At 56.5% G+C, this 13,629-nt stretch overlaps 1 protein-coding gene across 1 annotated transcript; it reads left to right on the top strand.

Moving 5' to 3' along the window:
• Window positions 1-8,681: 8,681 nt before the first annotated feature.
• HOXA11 (homeobox A11) lies at window positions 8,682-11,028 on the top strand. Its single transcript, XM_058568923.1, has 2 exons — window positions 8,682-9,399; window positions 10,796-11,028. The coding sequence occupies exons 1-2, from the start codon at window positions 8,682-8,684 to the stop codon at window positions 11,026-11,028; spliced, it is 951 nt and encodes a 316-aa protein (XP_058424906.1).
• The last annotated feature ends 2,601 nt before the right edge of the window (window positions 11,029-13,629 follow it).

The raw sequence follows: 13,629 nt of genomic DNA, 5'->3' as shown, positions 1-13,629 counted from the left end.
ATGTCAGCAGCCCAAGACCTGGAGAATCAGAGAAATGTGCCGCGAGTTGCTCACATCCCATTTTTCATAAGCAAAGATGTAGTGTTATCCAAGAGGCCCGGGGAGATTTATGCCTAAGTTTTAGGACAGGCACACAATAATTAAGTTTTCATCTGCTAGGCCGCCGGGTAAATAACAGCCGGCTTCCTTTTTTATGAAAATACCCGGTTTCTGATCGGCTGCTTCAATCCCTGCGCATCTGCTTAGCGCCGACGAATGCCTGAAGGGTGTTGGCTATTTTTAATTTGATTTTAAACGGAAGAAAAAAAACGCTGGCACAGAAAAATGCCTCCGTGAAAGCAGCCAAGGCCTTGCCACAGTTGATTTCATTTCTGCCCGGGTCCGTCGCGCCGCTCAGGAGCTGGATCCACCCGGCAGAGATCATTACCACGGCGTCTCTGAGACGTTCAAGCCTCTGCGGGCGGGTGCGCGGCGGCGCGGGGCTTCCCCGGGGAGCCGGGTGTGGACGCCCCGGAGGAGCGCGGCCCTGACGCAGAGCCGCCTGATGTCGCGCCCCGCAGGGCCAGAGGCGAAGCTCAACATCCTCCACGCTGCTAAAAGAACCCTCTACTCAAAATGGAGGCTCAAGCTCTTACAGAGCCGGCCTCGCTCGCACGGCTGGTGGGCCAGAAGGGGCATGCGGCAGGACCTTAGGCCGAGGTCAAGGCACCGGACCCCCAGGCCCGCGCCGGGCTGACTCTGCAGGGCCGAGCATCCGCGCCGGCCGGTCGCCCCGCAGCTGCAGGCTGACGTCATGGTCGCCCAAGCGGGCCTTCGCGGGCCTCCCTAGGCGTTATTTGACGAAGACAAGCCGATTCAAACGAATGTTTTGTGCGGGTGCCCCCTTCTCCGCCCCGCCTCTCCCTCCCCAAGAGAATAATCGGGTATTTAATCTCTCCAGGTCTTAATTCTTGGCAGCGTGGAAGGTGGCTTGCAACGGGAAATAAAACTTGACAGGAGCATTTTTCTCTAAAAGGGGTTCTGAGACGGGCTGAAAAGAAACCGTGTTTTTCTCTACCAAATACTTCCGCTTTCTGAGTCCGGGGCTGAGGGGTGGGGTGAGATCCGAGGGAGTGGAGAGTGAGCTGGGCACGCAGGGCCACGTTGGAGACCCGAGCCGCCAAAGCCGGGCGCCCGGGGCAGCCCCGGGTCTCCGCCTGGGCCAGCGGGCAGCCTAGGGCCTCCCTGCGCCCCGCGCCTCTGCGACGCTCGGCTCGGCTGTAGGCCTGGCGCCGCCCGCAGCCAGAGGCCAGGACCCGGCGCACGGGAAGTTGGCACCGGCAGGGGCCCGGCTGGCACCCAGAGTGGTAACCCGGCGCTGGCTGAGTGTGGCTGGGGTCAAGCGAGAGAAGAAGGCGCTGGGAAGGGCCTTAGACCGCTTAGCTGTAGCTCTGAGCCTTTTGGCCTAGGGGAGCTGGGGACGAGCTCGCAAAGGAAGTGGTGAGAGCACTGCTGGGGGCTTTTTCAAGGCTTTGGGTCTGCGGACACTGCACGAAATGGAGGGGGGAACAGGGGTGAGCGGCGCAGCATGCGTGGGTTGTCGGGGCTGCTATTGGGTGGGAGAGGCTGCGGAAAGCAGAATCCCCCTCCAGGCAGCTCAGAGAGCGCTCTCCCCTCGCTCCGCAAAGGTCAAGTCCTCTGCGCCATGGCCGCCTCCATGGTCAGGGCCGGGCCCGGTGGCGGCTGCAGGAAGGTGCAGGACGCCCAACCGGCCGGCAGCAAGCGGGTTCTGATAGCCTGGGCTTGCGGACTCGAGGCAGGGGTTCTTTCTTGGTTTCCAACTTCATCGCCCCCAGCCCTATTGAAAAGGAGTTCCCACAGCCAGGGGTGGCCAAGATGATGTCTCCATGGAGTCCTGGAAGAGCAAGGTCCAGGAGACTTCCTAGCCGTGGAGGCCTAGCCTGGGCGAGAGGCAGCGCCTGCAAGCTCAGGAAAAGGTCGTGGCTGGATTGGAGTTCTGGGCTGCGGTGGAAACAAGGGACCAGGCAGGGCCAGGCCAGCCAGCTGGGCTAGGAATAGGATAGGGGAGCAAGGACCCTGCTGGGGGCTTCTCGAGGTCCCTGAGTACAGATCTGCTCCCTCAGTGCATGGCAGGCCTTTGGTGAGACCTGTGATGCTCTTCTTCTCCTGCTTAAAATCTGGCCCAAGAAGTGAGGTGCACTCTGCCAAAGGTAAAAATCCCTGACTCCAGGGCTCCAAGAGCCCCCTCAGTGCACTCTGGAGGGATAGGAACCCCTTCTGTCTGCCCATAGGCTGCCTGCAGCAGGTCACCACATCAGGCCCAGCGGTCAACAAATAGTTTAAGCCGGGTCTGCCGCTGAGGTTATTGCTCCAGGTGAATCATAGAGGCCCTGCAAATGATTTCCTCTTTTTTTCACGGAAGACAGAAAAGCTAGGCTTTATCCCTAGGGCTGCACGGGTGGAGCAGGCTTTGAGGGGACACTAGCCGGAGGGATTGTCCTTGGATGGGCACCATCACAGAACTGCCTGGCAGGGCATGTGGGGGAGACTCCTAGGGCAGGGTTGGGGACTGGGCAGGGGCTCGCTCTTCTCAAGTCTGGAATGGGAGCCATGGATCACCGATACGTGGAAACAGAGGAGCCTGGGGAATTGTGCTAGGAGGCAGCTGGAGCTTGGGGCATGGGGGCGTCCTCTGAGCCACAGCTGTGGGGACCAAGACCCTGAGGGCCAGAGCTGGCCGTCTGGTTGGGCCGCCCTCTTTGGTCCTCTTTATTGCAGACACACTCGGCTGGGGAAACCCGTTTGGGCCGAAGTTGCAGGGAGAATGGAAGGCAGACGCTGAGAACCAGGGCTTTGCCCTTCAAAGTTCCCCTCACCCCATTTGTTCCCCCTCGGTAGGGAAAAAAATTCTTATCTAATGAGTCCACAACGATAACAAAGTAGTTCTCAAAGGAAGTAACCCTCCTTCTCCCATCAGTTTGGAATCCACTAAACTAAATAACCAGATTGTTTGGGTATCTAAGACCCTCAGCTGAACCCTATGCCCTGTCCCTCAGTACCCAGGGGAAGGATGTGGACTCCTTCAGATGTTTAGGGGCCTTGGAGGATTGAACCTGTGAGTCAGATAATAACCAACCATAAGGTCAAGTTCAAGGCATTACCTGTTCTGGTGTTTTAGGGAAGGGTAGAGGAGCTTGTGGGCAGGGCAGGTGCCTCGCCTGGGGGATAAATTAACCCCTGCCTCCACTTGCTAGTGATAAGGGGGGGGGGTGTCTCCTGATATTTCATCGAAGCCTCAGCGCCGCTTCCGGCCAGCACCTGGAAATGTGATAGATTGGCCATGATCTGCTGATAGTTTCCTGAGAACAAATACTGGGAGATCTCCTGGGCCTTCCCAGAAAACCCATTTCCCAGGCTTACCATGGAGGACAGATGCACCTCCAAGACACCTCCCACTTGGAAGGAAATAGTTCCCAAATGGAAGCCTGGCCTCCAACCCCAGGAGGGGCTTGGTGGCCCTTTCCACCTTGAGCCCCCCAGTTGGCTCTTGCACCTGTGTGCAGTGTAGTCAACCGGGGTTGAGATAGTCTTCTGTGTAGCTTTCTAGAAACAGGTGTGACATTTAGGGACAGAGGAAGGTAGGGGTTCAGACCAGAAAGAAGAGGCAAAAAAATTGGTGCCCTAAGTGATCCACATATAAACGACTGTAGATCTTTGGGAGTGAGTTTCAGTCTGTCAAGTGGGCCTGACCCCTCCCAGGCCTGCTGCCATCCAGGATTGCCAGGCCTAGAAAAGCAGGAGCTGAGTCCCAAGAAGAGGAGGAAGTGTTGGTGAGAAAGAGAGAGAGAGTGTGGTAAGGCCTTGGAATGGAGTATTCAGAAGAAGGTGAGAGATTCAGTGCAGATCCCTGGTGAAGGCCTGAATTGGGGGAGAGTCAGGCACCCAACAGCACCCCTCCTCTGTGCTTGAGTACCAGGTGCCCTCCAGTGGCACCTCAGCTCTTGCTCAGCCTAGCAGAGGCATCAGAAAAGGCAGGGGGCCAGAGAAGGGGAGACTTGGCTGGAAACAGGCAGGGCGGGAGACAGGCGAGCAGGAGCTGCAGGGAGACAGGACCGGCTAGGGACGGAATGTGGTGAGCGGGCAGCCTGGTATTGGCATTCGCTCTATGGGCTACACACTGAGCAGTCAAAGGGCTGTGAGTGTACGCACTGAGGACTTTGTATTCTCAGATTTCGCAGACAATCAGCCGTGGCCAGCGCCCAAGCTAGCCCCAGGAGAGAAGAGGGCAGCATAGTAGCAGAGCCATTGGGGCTGGGAACCCCCAATGGAGTCTGTAGGTGCACCCTGCCCACAGCTCTATCCTCCCTTGGAGTGAGCCGGTGTTAGGCTGCCTATCAAGTGACAGTCTTCGGCTCATGTCTCTCGAATGACTGTGCTGGAAACGCCCCCAGCACGACAACCCCGGTGAAAAGGCTTCATATTGCCTCAGTGCGCACTGACCGCGCCAAGGGTACCCTGCCCGGGCACCGCCAGCAGGCGCCCTCCCGCTGCTGCCCAGACCCCTCGGCTGCAAGAAGAAGCGGAGGCGGCAGTGCTGGGCAGAGGCACCTGGACACACTTTATTCCGATATCCCGCCTGGGAAGGCGCGTGGAGCGCAGGGCGCACGAATCCTCCCGCCAGGGCGCATTCAGCTCGCGTGAGGAGGGTCGGGAGGCGCTGCAGAACCCCCCAACCCCCACCCCACCTTTAGGGCCAAATCAAACGAAGCCTTGGAAAGGCTTGGTCTGCTTTGCTGAGCAAGTCGCTTCGTTAGCCGTTTCCGCTTAATAAGGCTGGCGCGGGCGCCAGCCTTCTCCTTTCCGGGTGGCCATCTCCAAATGCTGCGCGCGGAGCGACGAGGCCGGCCCTGCGAAGGCTGACTGGACCTTGAAATTTGGAAAAACAACAAGAGATTGAAACGGCTCCCTCCCTTCTCCGCAGAAACACACGCACCGTCAGGCCGCCGCCACTTCCTGCCTTTGTTTTTCTTCCTCCAAAACATTTTTGGCCTCTTGCATTAGCTGCCGTGGGACTCCGGGTTGACGATAAGAGGAAATACACGCTGAAGACTGTTTTCTGGAGATGGCCCTGCGCTATGGAGCTCCTGAGAAAGAACAGCTCATGGGAAACCAGTCGCCAGGGCCAATGTCACAGCCTTGCCCGTCTCAGCCTCTTCAAGAAATGCAATTCGGACTTGGCCTTCCAGGGCTGCCTTAGCCCCCCGTCGGGTCTTTCCCTGAGCCGAGTGGGCTCAGCTCGGCTGTTGGGCATCCTGTAAAGCGGAAGAGTCAATTAGGCTCAGAGCAAAGTCAAAACCAAGGACCCGCAGCTCTGCCTCCCATGCTTCCTCAAGATTTGGTCTGATCCTCAAAGCTGCGGCCACCCCCGAACCCCCTCCCCCAAACTTGCACCCCGCCAGTATATTCCGGCCAAGAGGGGCAGGAGCCGGCAAAGCTGGGAACAGTGCGCAGCCTTGGGGATCTGAGCACCCCCTCCTGTCCCTGCTGGGGAACTAAAAGCATTCGCCGCTCCAGGCGTTTTCCCTTCTCCTGGCATCAAAAGCCTTTTCCCTCGTTCATCTCACGGCAGCGCCCCCACACGCCCCCTTTCAGGCTGCAATTCCCTCCTGGCACCCCGCTTCGGTACAGCCTTCCGAATTGTCCTGCCAGCCGCTCCCGGAGCGCCTTTCTCCGCCCCAGCCTTTCCTCGGGAATTCGCCTTTGTCTCCTGCGGACACCCATGGGATCCAGAACTGCCGACACCCTCTCGGCTTGGCTCTCAAGGACATGGGAGACATTGATTATGCGGAACAGCGCACATCCCTATACCAACCTTTCTGTGGGGACCCACTCTCCCTGGCACCAAGGGGGAAAACCGATCTAATTAGGAGAAGGGCTGCATGCAGCTGGGGGAGACGGCCTGGCGTCCCCCGCTGGCTGGCCACCGCAGCCAGTCTGCTCAGGCACAAGCTGAAGTTGACTGCCAAAACTGCTATAAAACCCCAGGTCTGTCTAGAACTGTTTTCGGTTCTCCTAGACGCCCCCGGGTTCAATTATAGTCTTAAAAGCCCTAATACAAGTGCAAGAATTTGTTTGCCTTCACCCAGGGGCGGGGCAAGCCCTGAAATGGTGGCGCCTTTGTTATGGCAAAGTCACTGAAACCCCTCATGCATTCCTTTTGTTCGAGGGTCGGGGTGGCAGGGACTGGGTGGGCTGCTGGGAGAGAGTTTGGGAGAACCACAATCAAACCAGGGAATGGGTCAAATATTGCTGTTTGCAAACCTCTCCTTCTTCCTTTTTATATTCTGCCTCCAAGAAAGAGATGCTGTGGAGAAATAAATATTTTGCCTTGTTGGTCGCCGCTGGAAATCGAAGTTTTTTCGCTGCAGAGCAATCCTGTAACTGTGATTCCCAGCTTTAGGAGGTCTCAAGCTACCTTTCCCCAAAAACCTTCCTTCTCCCCCAGACGATCTCACTCACATTGCTATTGCCTGCTGCACAAACCACAGTGGACAAATATGTCAGGCTGAAGATGCACAAATAATTTCAAGTTCAGCTCTCAGGGATTCAAGGGGCATGAAAGTTCTTGCAGCAAATCCTGAATAAAGAGTTCATTAAACCAATGTGTCCGAGGAGTTTGATTTGTGATAAGCAACCCTTGTAAATGAGGGGAGTAGGAGCCACATAAACATTAATGCTAATAAATTAGTTTACTCCACTACAGAGTAATTACTCGATATTATTGATATTTACAGAGGGTATTCAAATGCAACGGTGGGCCATCATTTGAAGAAAATACATAACGAGAATATTTCTTTTCCAGTGCAATACATGATTAGATTTGTTATTGAGTCAGTTACAGTCAGCTCAGCAATAAATAAATAAATCGATGTTGACACTTAAATACCAAAGATCTTAGAGTTTATACTCTAAATCTCCCCAAGATATATAAATACCTTCGGCTAATTCCTGGATGGGGAAAGGGAAAAGGTTATCCTTTTTCATCTTTCGACTTTCCTTCAGCGACATCCAGCTTTTTCCAGGAAGATAGGTGTGGGGAGGCCTCAGGGCTGGGCCCCTCCCGCTCCTGGCCCTGCCTGGCTGCTCTATGCCCTTTTCTTTCACTTCTCCCAAACATTGTTCATTCAATCCTGCAGGATGGCCTGTATTTTTCACCATCTCAATTTTTTTCTTTCCTCTTCCCAAGAAAGCTAGACTCATACTAGCCACTATGGCCTCTGTCTCTATCTTTAGCTCAAACCTAGCCTTTTCAAGGCATCTTGTCACCCAAGGTGCTAGGAGTTTGGGGAGCATGTCTCTTTCCTTTGGCATCGTGTTCCTTCTGTGGGATGAGCAGCAGCAGGACAAGCGCTGAGCCTGCTGAGTTTCTGCCCTGCACACCCCTGGCTCTCACGCTTTGCAAGGAAGGAGAAGCTTGTTACCCCTTTCTCGGCCAGCTCCCTCTTGTTACCCCTCTCCTCCTCCTCACTGCCCCCACTCTCCCTTCAACTCTGGAGCTCCGCTAGCAGACTGATGGGCCCCGGAAGGTGCAGCATACCCAGGAGAAGGCTCCTCGAATGTCAGCGCCTCCAAAGCAGCCCAAGGCTCGCCTCAACTGCACGGTTTCCCGAGTCCTCAGCTCCAGATCAGGCGGGTGGGCGGACCAGTGCGCAGCGGCGCAGCCCCCGCGCCTCTGGTTCTGCCGAGTGACTATGAACCCCGGCAGGGAGCGAGGAGGAGTGGGTTTCTCCAAGGGCAGGGGGTGGAGTGAGGAGGCCGGCTGGGAGGATGAAGGGGAGGTGGATCCCGGGTAAGACGAAGGCCCTTCCGGGACCTGCGGATCCCTGACAAACCGCGGGGGAAGCCGCCCTGGTTGTTGGCGGTTTAGGGACGGAAGGCACTAAAGCGCTTCGGAAGTGACCATTAATGCGAGCGTGTAATCAAGTCACCGTGCAAATCGGGCAAGTCACGAGGCAGGCACATCCACAGCTGCGAACCCTGGCCCCGAAGGGGGTCCGGCCGGGGTCGGAGGCAGAAGTGGTTCCCAGAGCAGGCCTGTGGGAGGAGGTGCGAACGCGAGCCTCCAGGCGAATAGATTCCAAGACCACGCAAGGGCCACGCAGAGACACGCTCCCACCCCGCCACCCCCAGCCTGAGGCATCCCTCACCCAGGGAGTGGTGGGTGGCAGGAGTCGAGCTCTCTCACCGCCCTCGGGGCACTCGAGGGCCAGGACCGTGCAGCTGAGCACAAGCCAGTGGCATGGGGGCGCACCCCAGCCTCGCCGCGCGCCGGGAGGCCCCCCAGCCAACATGAGTTACACCGGCGATTACGTGCTTTCGGTGAGAACACCGAGTGACGATCTGTTGCTTCCCCTGAGGTGGCTACAAAGAAAGGAAGCCGGGGAGTGAGGGAAAAAAAAAAAAAAAAAGGAAAGGGGAAAAAAAAAAAGGCCCGGACTAGCTCGCAGCTTGTCAATTTCAACATCGGGTCACATGACCAGCACCTCCCTGCTAAGGATGGGGATAGATTTCCACGTCAGCTTACGTCTCCAAATTTCTACTTCACGGATCCGCTTCAAAGAGGCAGCTGCAGTGGAGAATCATGTTAAGCTCGGCTACTGCGGAGAGCCCAAGGTAGCCCAATGATGGATTTTGATGAGCGTGGTCCCTGCTCCTCTAACATGTATTTGCCAAGTTGTACTTACTACGTCTCGGGTCCAGATTTCTCCAGCCTCCCTTCTTTTCTGCCCCAGACCCCGTCTTCGCGCCCAATGACATACTCCTACTCTTCCAACCTGCCCCAGGTCCAACCCGTGCGCGAAGTGACCTTCAGAGAGTACGCCATTGAGCCCGCCACTAAATGGCACCCCCGCGGCAATCTGGCCCACTGCTACTCCGCGGAGGAGCTCGTGCACAGAGACTGCCTGCAGGCGCCCAGCGCGGCCGGCGTGCCTGGCGACGTGCTGGCCAAGAGCTCGGCCAACGTCTACCACCACCCCACCCCCGCCGTCTCGTCCAATTTCTATAGCACCGTGGGCAGGAACGGCGTCCTGCCACAGGCTTTCGACCAGTTTTTCGAGACGGCCTACGGCACCCCGGAAAACCTCGCCTCCTCCGACTACCCCGGGGACAAGAGCGCCGAGAAGGGGCCCCCGGCGGCCGCGGCGACCTCCGCGGCGGCGGCGGCGGCGGCAGCGGCCACGGGCACGCCGGCAACTTCAAGTTCGGACGGCGGCGGCGGCGGCGGCGGCTGCCGGGAGGCGGCGGCGGCGGAGGAGAAGGAGCGGCGGCGGCGCCCCGAGAGCAGCAGCAGCCCCGAGTCGTCTTCCGGCCACACTGAGGACAAGGCCGGCGGCTCCAGTACGTATAAAGGCAGCGCCCTGCGCTTTATGAAAGGGGAGTTGGAAATCTAGCGCAGCACCGCTGTTAAATTTTTATATGCTGTTTTATAAGCATATAAGGTTTATGAAGGGCCTTTAGGTTTCCCCCAACAAAACTTTGTTATAAAAGGCGGGATCACGTGGCGAGTGCTGAAATTGGCCGTGAAATACCCACCGGCCAAGGCATGCCTGCAAAAAAAAAACAACTCCCTTTTTCCCTTTTTTCCCTTCTCGGCTCCCAAGCCCGGCAGCTCGACCCCGCTCGGGGCCAGCTCGGGCTGGGGAGCCGGAGGTGGGCGCCTGTAAATTCCCCCTGCAAGGGCTCCGGGAGCCTTTGATAGCGAGGTAATCCGGAGATTTTTATAAAAGCCATGTGTTGCGCCGGGACTCCAGTCCCGGCCGGGATTCAAAGGCATCGCTGTTTAACGATGGCGCTAGGAGCGTGTTTAACAGATAAAATAGCCCGCTTAGCTCGAGCAATATATTAAAAGAAACAAATTAACCCAAAGTTGGCCTTTTTGTCCAAAGGAAGCCATTTTCCTCTGGCGCGGTGGCAATTAAGTGCTGCCTTCTGTCGGACTGCATGTTACTCACAATTGTTATTCAATCTGTCAAAAGCGGGTTTTTTCTTTACCTGTTGTGGACTTTTATTGAAAAGGGGAGCAAGCCAAGCTTGCCCGCAGCCTTGGGAAACCCCTCTTTCCTCCACCCTGTTTAACACAGCAGCCCTGCCTTGCGGGGAGCCCAGGACGGCTGTGTGGCCTTGGTGTTCAGGGAAAGCCCAGGATGCGGGGCTTCCGCTGCCACCTCCTCGCCTCGCGGGAGCCAGGAGGCTGGCCAGGGGGGCAGGTGCTGGTGGCCAGGACTCAGACTGACAAAGACCCGGCAGCTGCCCCAGATGTTAACGCGGGGCGAGTCACGACCGCAGCCGGGAAAGACCAGGGCTGGGGCCGCCTTTACCGCCTCGAGAAGCCGCTCCCAGGTGCTGGAAGGTGAAATGTCCGCGGGCGGCAGTTTGTTTAGTCTGGCCGGGCTGGAGGCAGCCGGCAACCTCCACTTGGCGGCTTTGAAAGCGGCTTCCGCGGCACAACCCCGCCTGTTGCTGTGAGGAGCCCTCCTTTCTGCTCTGGGGGCAGCCTGGGCAGCTTCCCTGGGGGCCTATCTAGGGAGCTGGCTTTTATCTGGGGCTGAACCTCCGCCTGCAGCCTGTCCCAGGCCGGCAGTAGAAGCTTGAAGGCAAGGGCCTAGGGACACCTTGATGGGGCTTGGGCCGGGCCTCCAGTCCCTGGGGCCAGCCCTTTTCCTCCACTGGGGGCTCTGGGATGGATTGCAGCCCCCACACCTGGCTCACTCTCTGCCTCTTTTGCCCTCCACAGGTGGCCAACGCACCCGAAAAAAGCGCTGCCCCTACACCAAGTACCAGATCCGGGAGCTGGAGCGGGAGTTCTTCTTCAGCGTGTACATCAACAAAGAGAAGCGCCTGCAGCTGTCTCGCATGCTCAACCTCACCGACCGTCAAGTCAAAATCTGGTTTCAGAACAGGAGAATGAAGGAAAAAAAAATTAACAGAGACCGTTTACAGTACTACTCGGCCAACCCCCTCCTCTAAGGCTCTAGCCAGCTGGAATTGGGTGGGGGGCTTCAGACACATGAGATTATATGCAGATTTTGCCCTTGACAAGGTCAAGGCACACAGTGACTTCTGAAGAAAGATGTGCAAGAGAGGGGAGGGAACACGGAGATAGCCCCAAAAGAGGTGGCCTGGGACTCTCTTGGGCATCTGTGGTTAAGATTCCCAACAGTAATTGGATTTGGAGAGTTGTGCATCAACTAGAATGAATGGTTTTGGACCCCTGGTGGTTCACTCTTGGAGACTGCAGAGCTTCGGGCTGGGTGTGGTCTCCATCAGGGGCTCAGCCCCCTGCCAGGCCCCCCGGAGATCAACTCCAGCCCTGGACCCTCCACATGGAGCCTGCCCACCCTCAGGACCCCTGCGTCAAGAAGCTATGCGATCTCCAAACCCAGTTCAGCTTGGGGACAGGAGCAGGAGGAAAGGGCAGGATTCCTAGATGTCAGGAATGGGGCTACTTTCCAAAGCCAATGTGAAAGACGGCTGGACTAAGAGGTAGATATGAGGTGGGAGAGGGCTGCTGATCCTTGAGGGAAGAAAAATCTATGATTCCAGGTGGCAGTAGTGGCTCTCCACCCCTCCTAGCCACTCATCGCACCGTCCCAGGCCTGAGCTTCCTAGCAGTCGCCTCCTGTAGCCCATCTAGTTTTTCCTACCGATGAGGGTCTTCATCCTGGCCTGCCACTCAGGCCTAAAGCCTGGTTGCAGAGCAGACCATTCCCTGAGGTGGAAGACATCAAAAAGCCAAGAGGCTTCGCCCAGGCTGCTGGCCGCGAGATCTCTGCAGGAAATGCCTGTGGAGTGCGGCAGCTTGGCAAAATCTCCCCCACACTTAATTGAAGCTTGGATTTGCTCAGAGGAGCAGCAGGCCTGGCCGGCGGTCCCCAGCTATGAGGGCCTCGAGTCTCTCAAAACACCCGGTTCCAGCGCTGCACTCCGTCCTTCACCACCCCAGAACTGAGCTTGGAAGCTTCCGGCGACCTTCCAAGAGGTCGAGAGTGATTTGGAATTATTTTAAAAGATAAATATTATATTATATATATATTTCCCTGCAGGAACCAAAGCGAATTTTAAAAGATGCAATGTAGAGGGAAGAAAAGTTGATGAAGAAATATTTAAAGGCTCTATCTGTTTACAGTGTTCCACGGTTAAACTCACTCACTGCTAAGAATATTTGAATGTACGCTTCATACAGGGATGGTGTTCAAAAGATTTGTAAATAAAGGAACCATAACCTATTTTGTTTGAATTTTTTTTTGCCGTTAGTTGATTTCTTTTCGGGTGGTGCAGGGGGTGGGAAGGGTGTTGGGAATGGTCTTTTTAATTTCTTTCAATGTTTAGAAAGCATTAGGGGGATGCTCTGAGGTAGTTCAGCCCGCCAGGGTCTGGGAACCTCAGCTGAGAAAGCCAGGCACCCTCCCATTGAATCTCCTCTGCCTTCCTGTGTTAAGAAGCATCTGGTGGCTCTGTTTGTAACAGGAGTGTTGGCCTGTCCTCCGTTCTCACCCACCGAGCATGTCGCAGCATGTATACAGGCGACAGGGCACAAGGAAAATAAAGACGGTGGAAACTTGAGTATTGGGTCCTGGTGTGACATTCCTCTCCCTGCTTGCCTTTTACTGCCAAATGTCGGCCCCCTCATTATCCCCCCACTAGGAAAGGGGCAAGTGACAAGGCCCCTGAGGGGGGTGGGGAGGTGACTGAGTCAGGATTTAACTACACCAGAAACCAGGCTTAGGCAGCTAAGGTCCTTTTGGGAAGTGGGGGTCCCAGGAATGGGGTATCTCAGGGACTGGAATATGGGGCTTCGTCCTTTCAGACTGACCCCAGCCCTGGGTGAAAGCCTTGGAGCTTGAGGTAGCCAGTGGGTCTGATCCCAGGCTGGGCTAGCTCACCTCAGGACTAGGAGGCCTGAATTGGAACCACTCCAGGACGCCCTGGGGATCCCTTCAGCAAGAGGGAGACTGGTCTGGGTACAAAGACAGAGCAGACTCTTAGGAGCCTCTAAGGGCGCTTTCTCCCCAGCTCCCAGCTGAGGCTGCCTTTTCCCTTTGGGGAAAGAAAGATGCCGGTTTCCTCTTTGTTTCCTGCCTTTGAACTTCTGCCTTAAATTTGGACATCACCCATAACCTTGAGGGGCAGGGCGGAAAGGCCAGAGCCTTTTGTTGCCCACCCCACCCCCACTCTACCCTCTCCCCAGCCACCCAGGCAGGGCCAGAGCAGCAGAGAGGATCGAATTTGGAGAGAGGCCCCAGACCCCAGACCCCAGACCCGGCTTTGGCTTTGTTTATTTGTTTGTGTGTTTGTCTAACTGGCGCGACTGGAGAAATCGGGCTCAAAGGGGAGTGGGATAGACCCCGAGATGAATGTCTAGGTTGATAGACACACAGAGGTGAACGAGGACTCTCCTGGGGGGCAGGGAGGGGGTGGGCAGGGAGGCCTAGGGTTTAAGGAAAGACTTCCTTTGGGACGGTTAAAGATTAACCAAAGTCTCACAAGTTGCTAGAGAGAGTCTAGCCAGGAGGACTGTTCGAGGGCGGGCGGCGAGCGGGCGCGGGTTTGATTTCTGAGCCCTATAAA

This window comes from Diceros bicornis, chromosome 3, assembly GCF_020826845.1.
Source record: "Diceros bicornis minor isolate mBicDic1 chromosome 3, mDicBic1.mat.cur, whole genome shotgun sequence".
In the NCBI taxonomy this organism is placed as follows: domain Eukaryota; kingdom Metazoa; phylum Chordata; class Mammalia; order Perissodactyla; family Rhinocerotidae; genus Diceros; species Diceros bicornis.
The sequence above is the reverse complement of the archived record's forward strand: the minus strand, read 5'-3'. Positions and strand labels throughout refer to the sequence as shown.

What these genes read in the sequence shown, in the direction of transcription:
- HOXA11 (XM_058568923.1), top strand. Translation starts at nt 8,682, where the DNA reads ATGATGGATTTTGATGAGCGTGGTCCCTGCTCCTCTAACATGTATTTG. An exon ending in GGACAAGGCCGGCGGCTCCA is followed by an intron (nt 9,400 to 10,795) that starts GTACGTATAAAG and finishes TGCCCTCCACAG; the next exon opens with GTGGCCAACGCACCCGAAAA.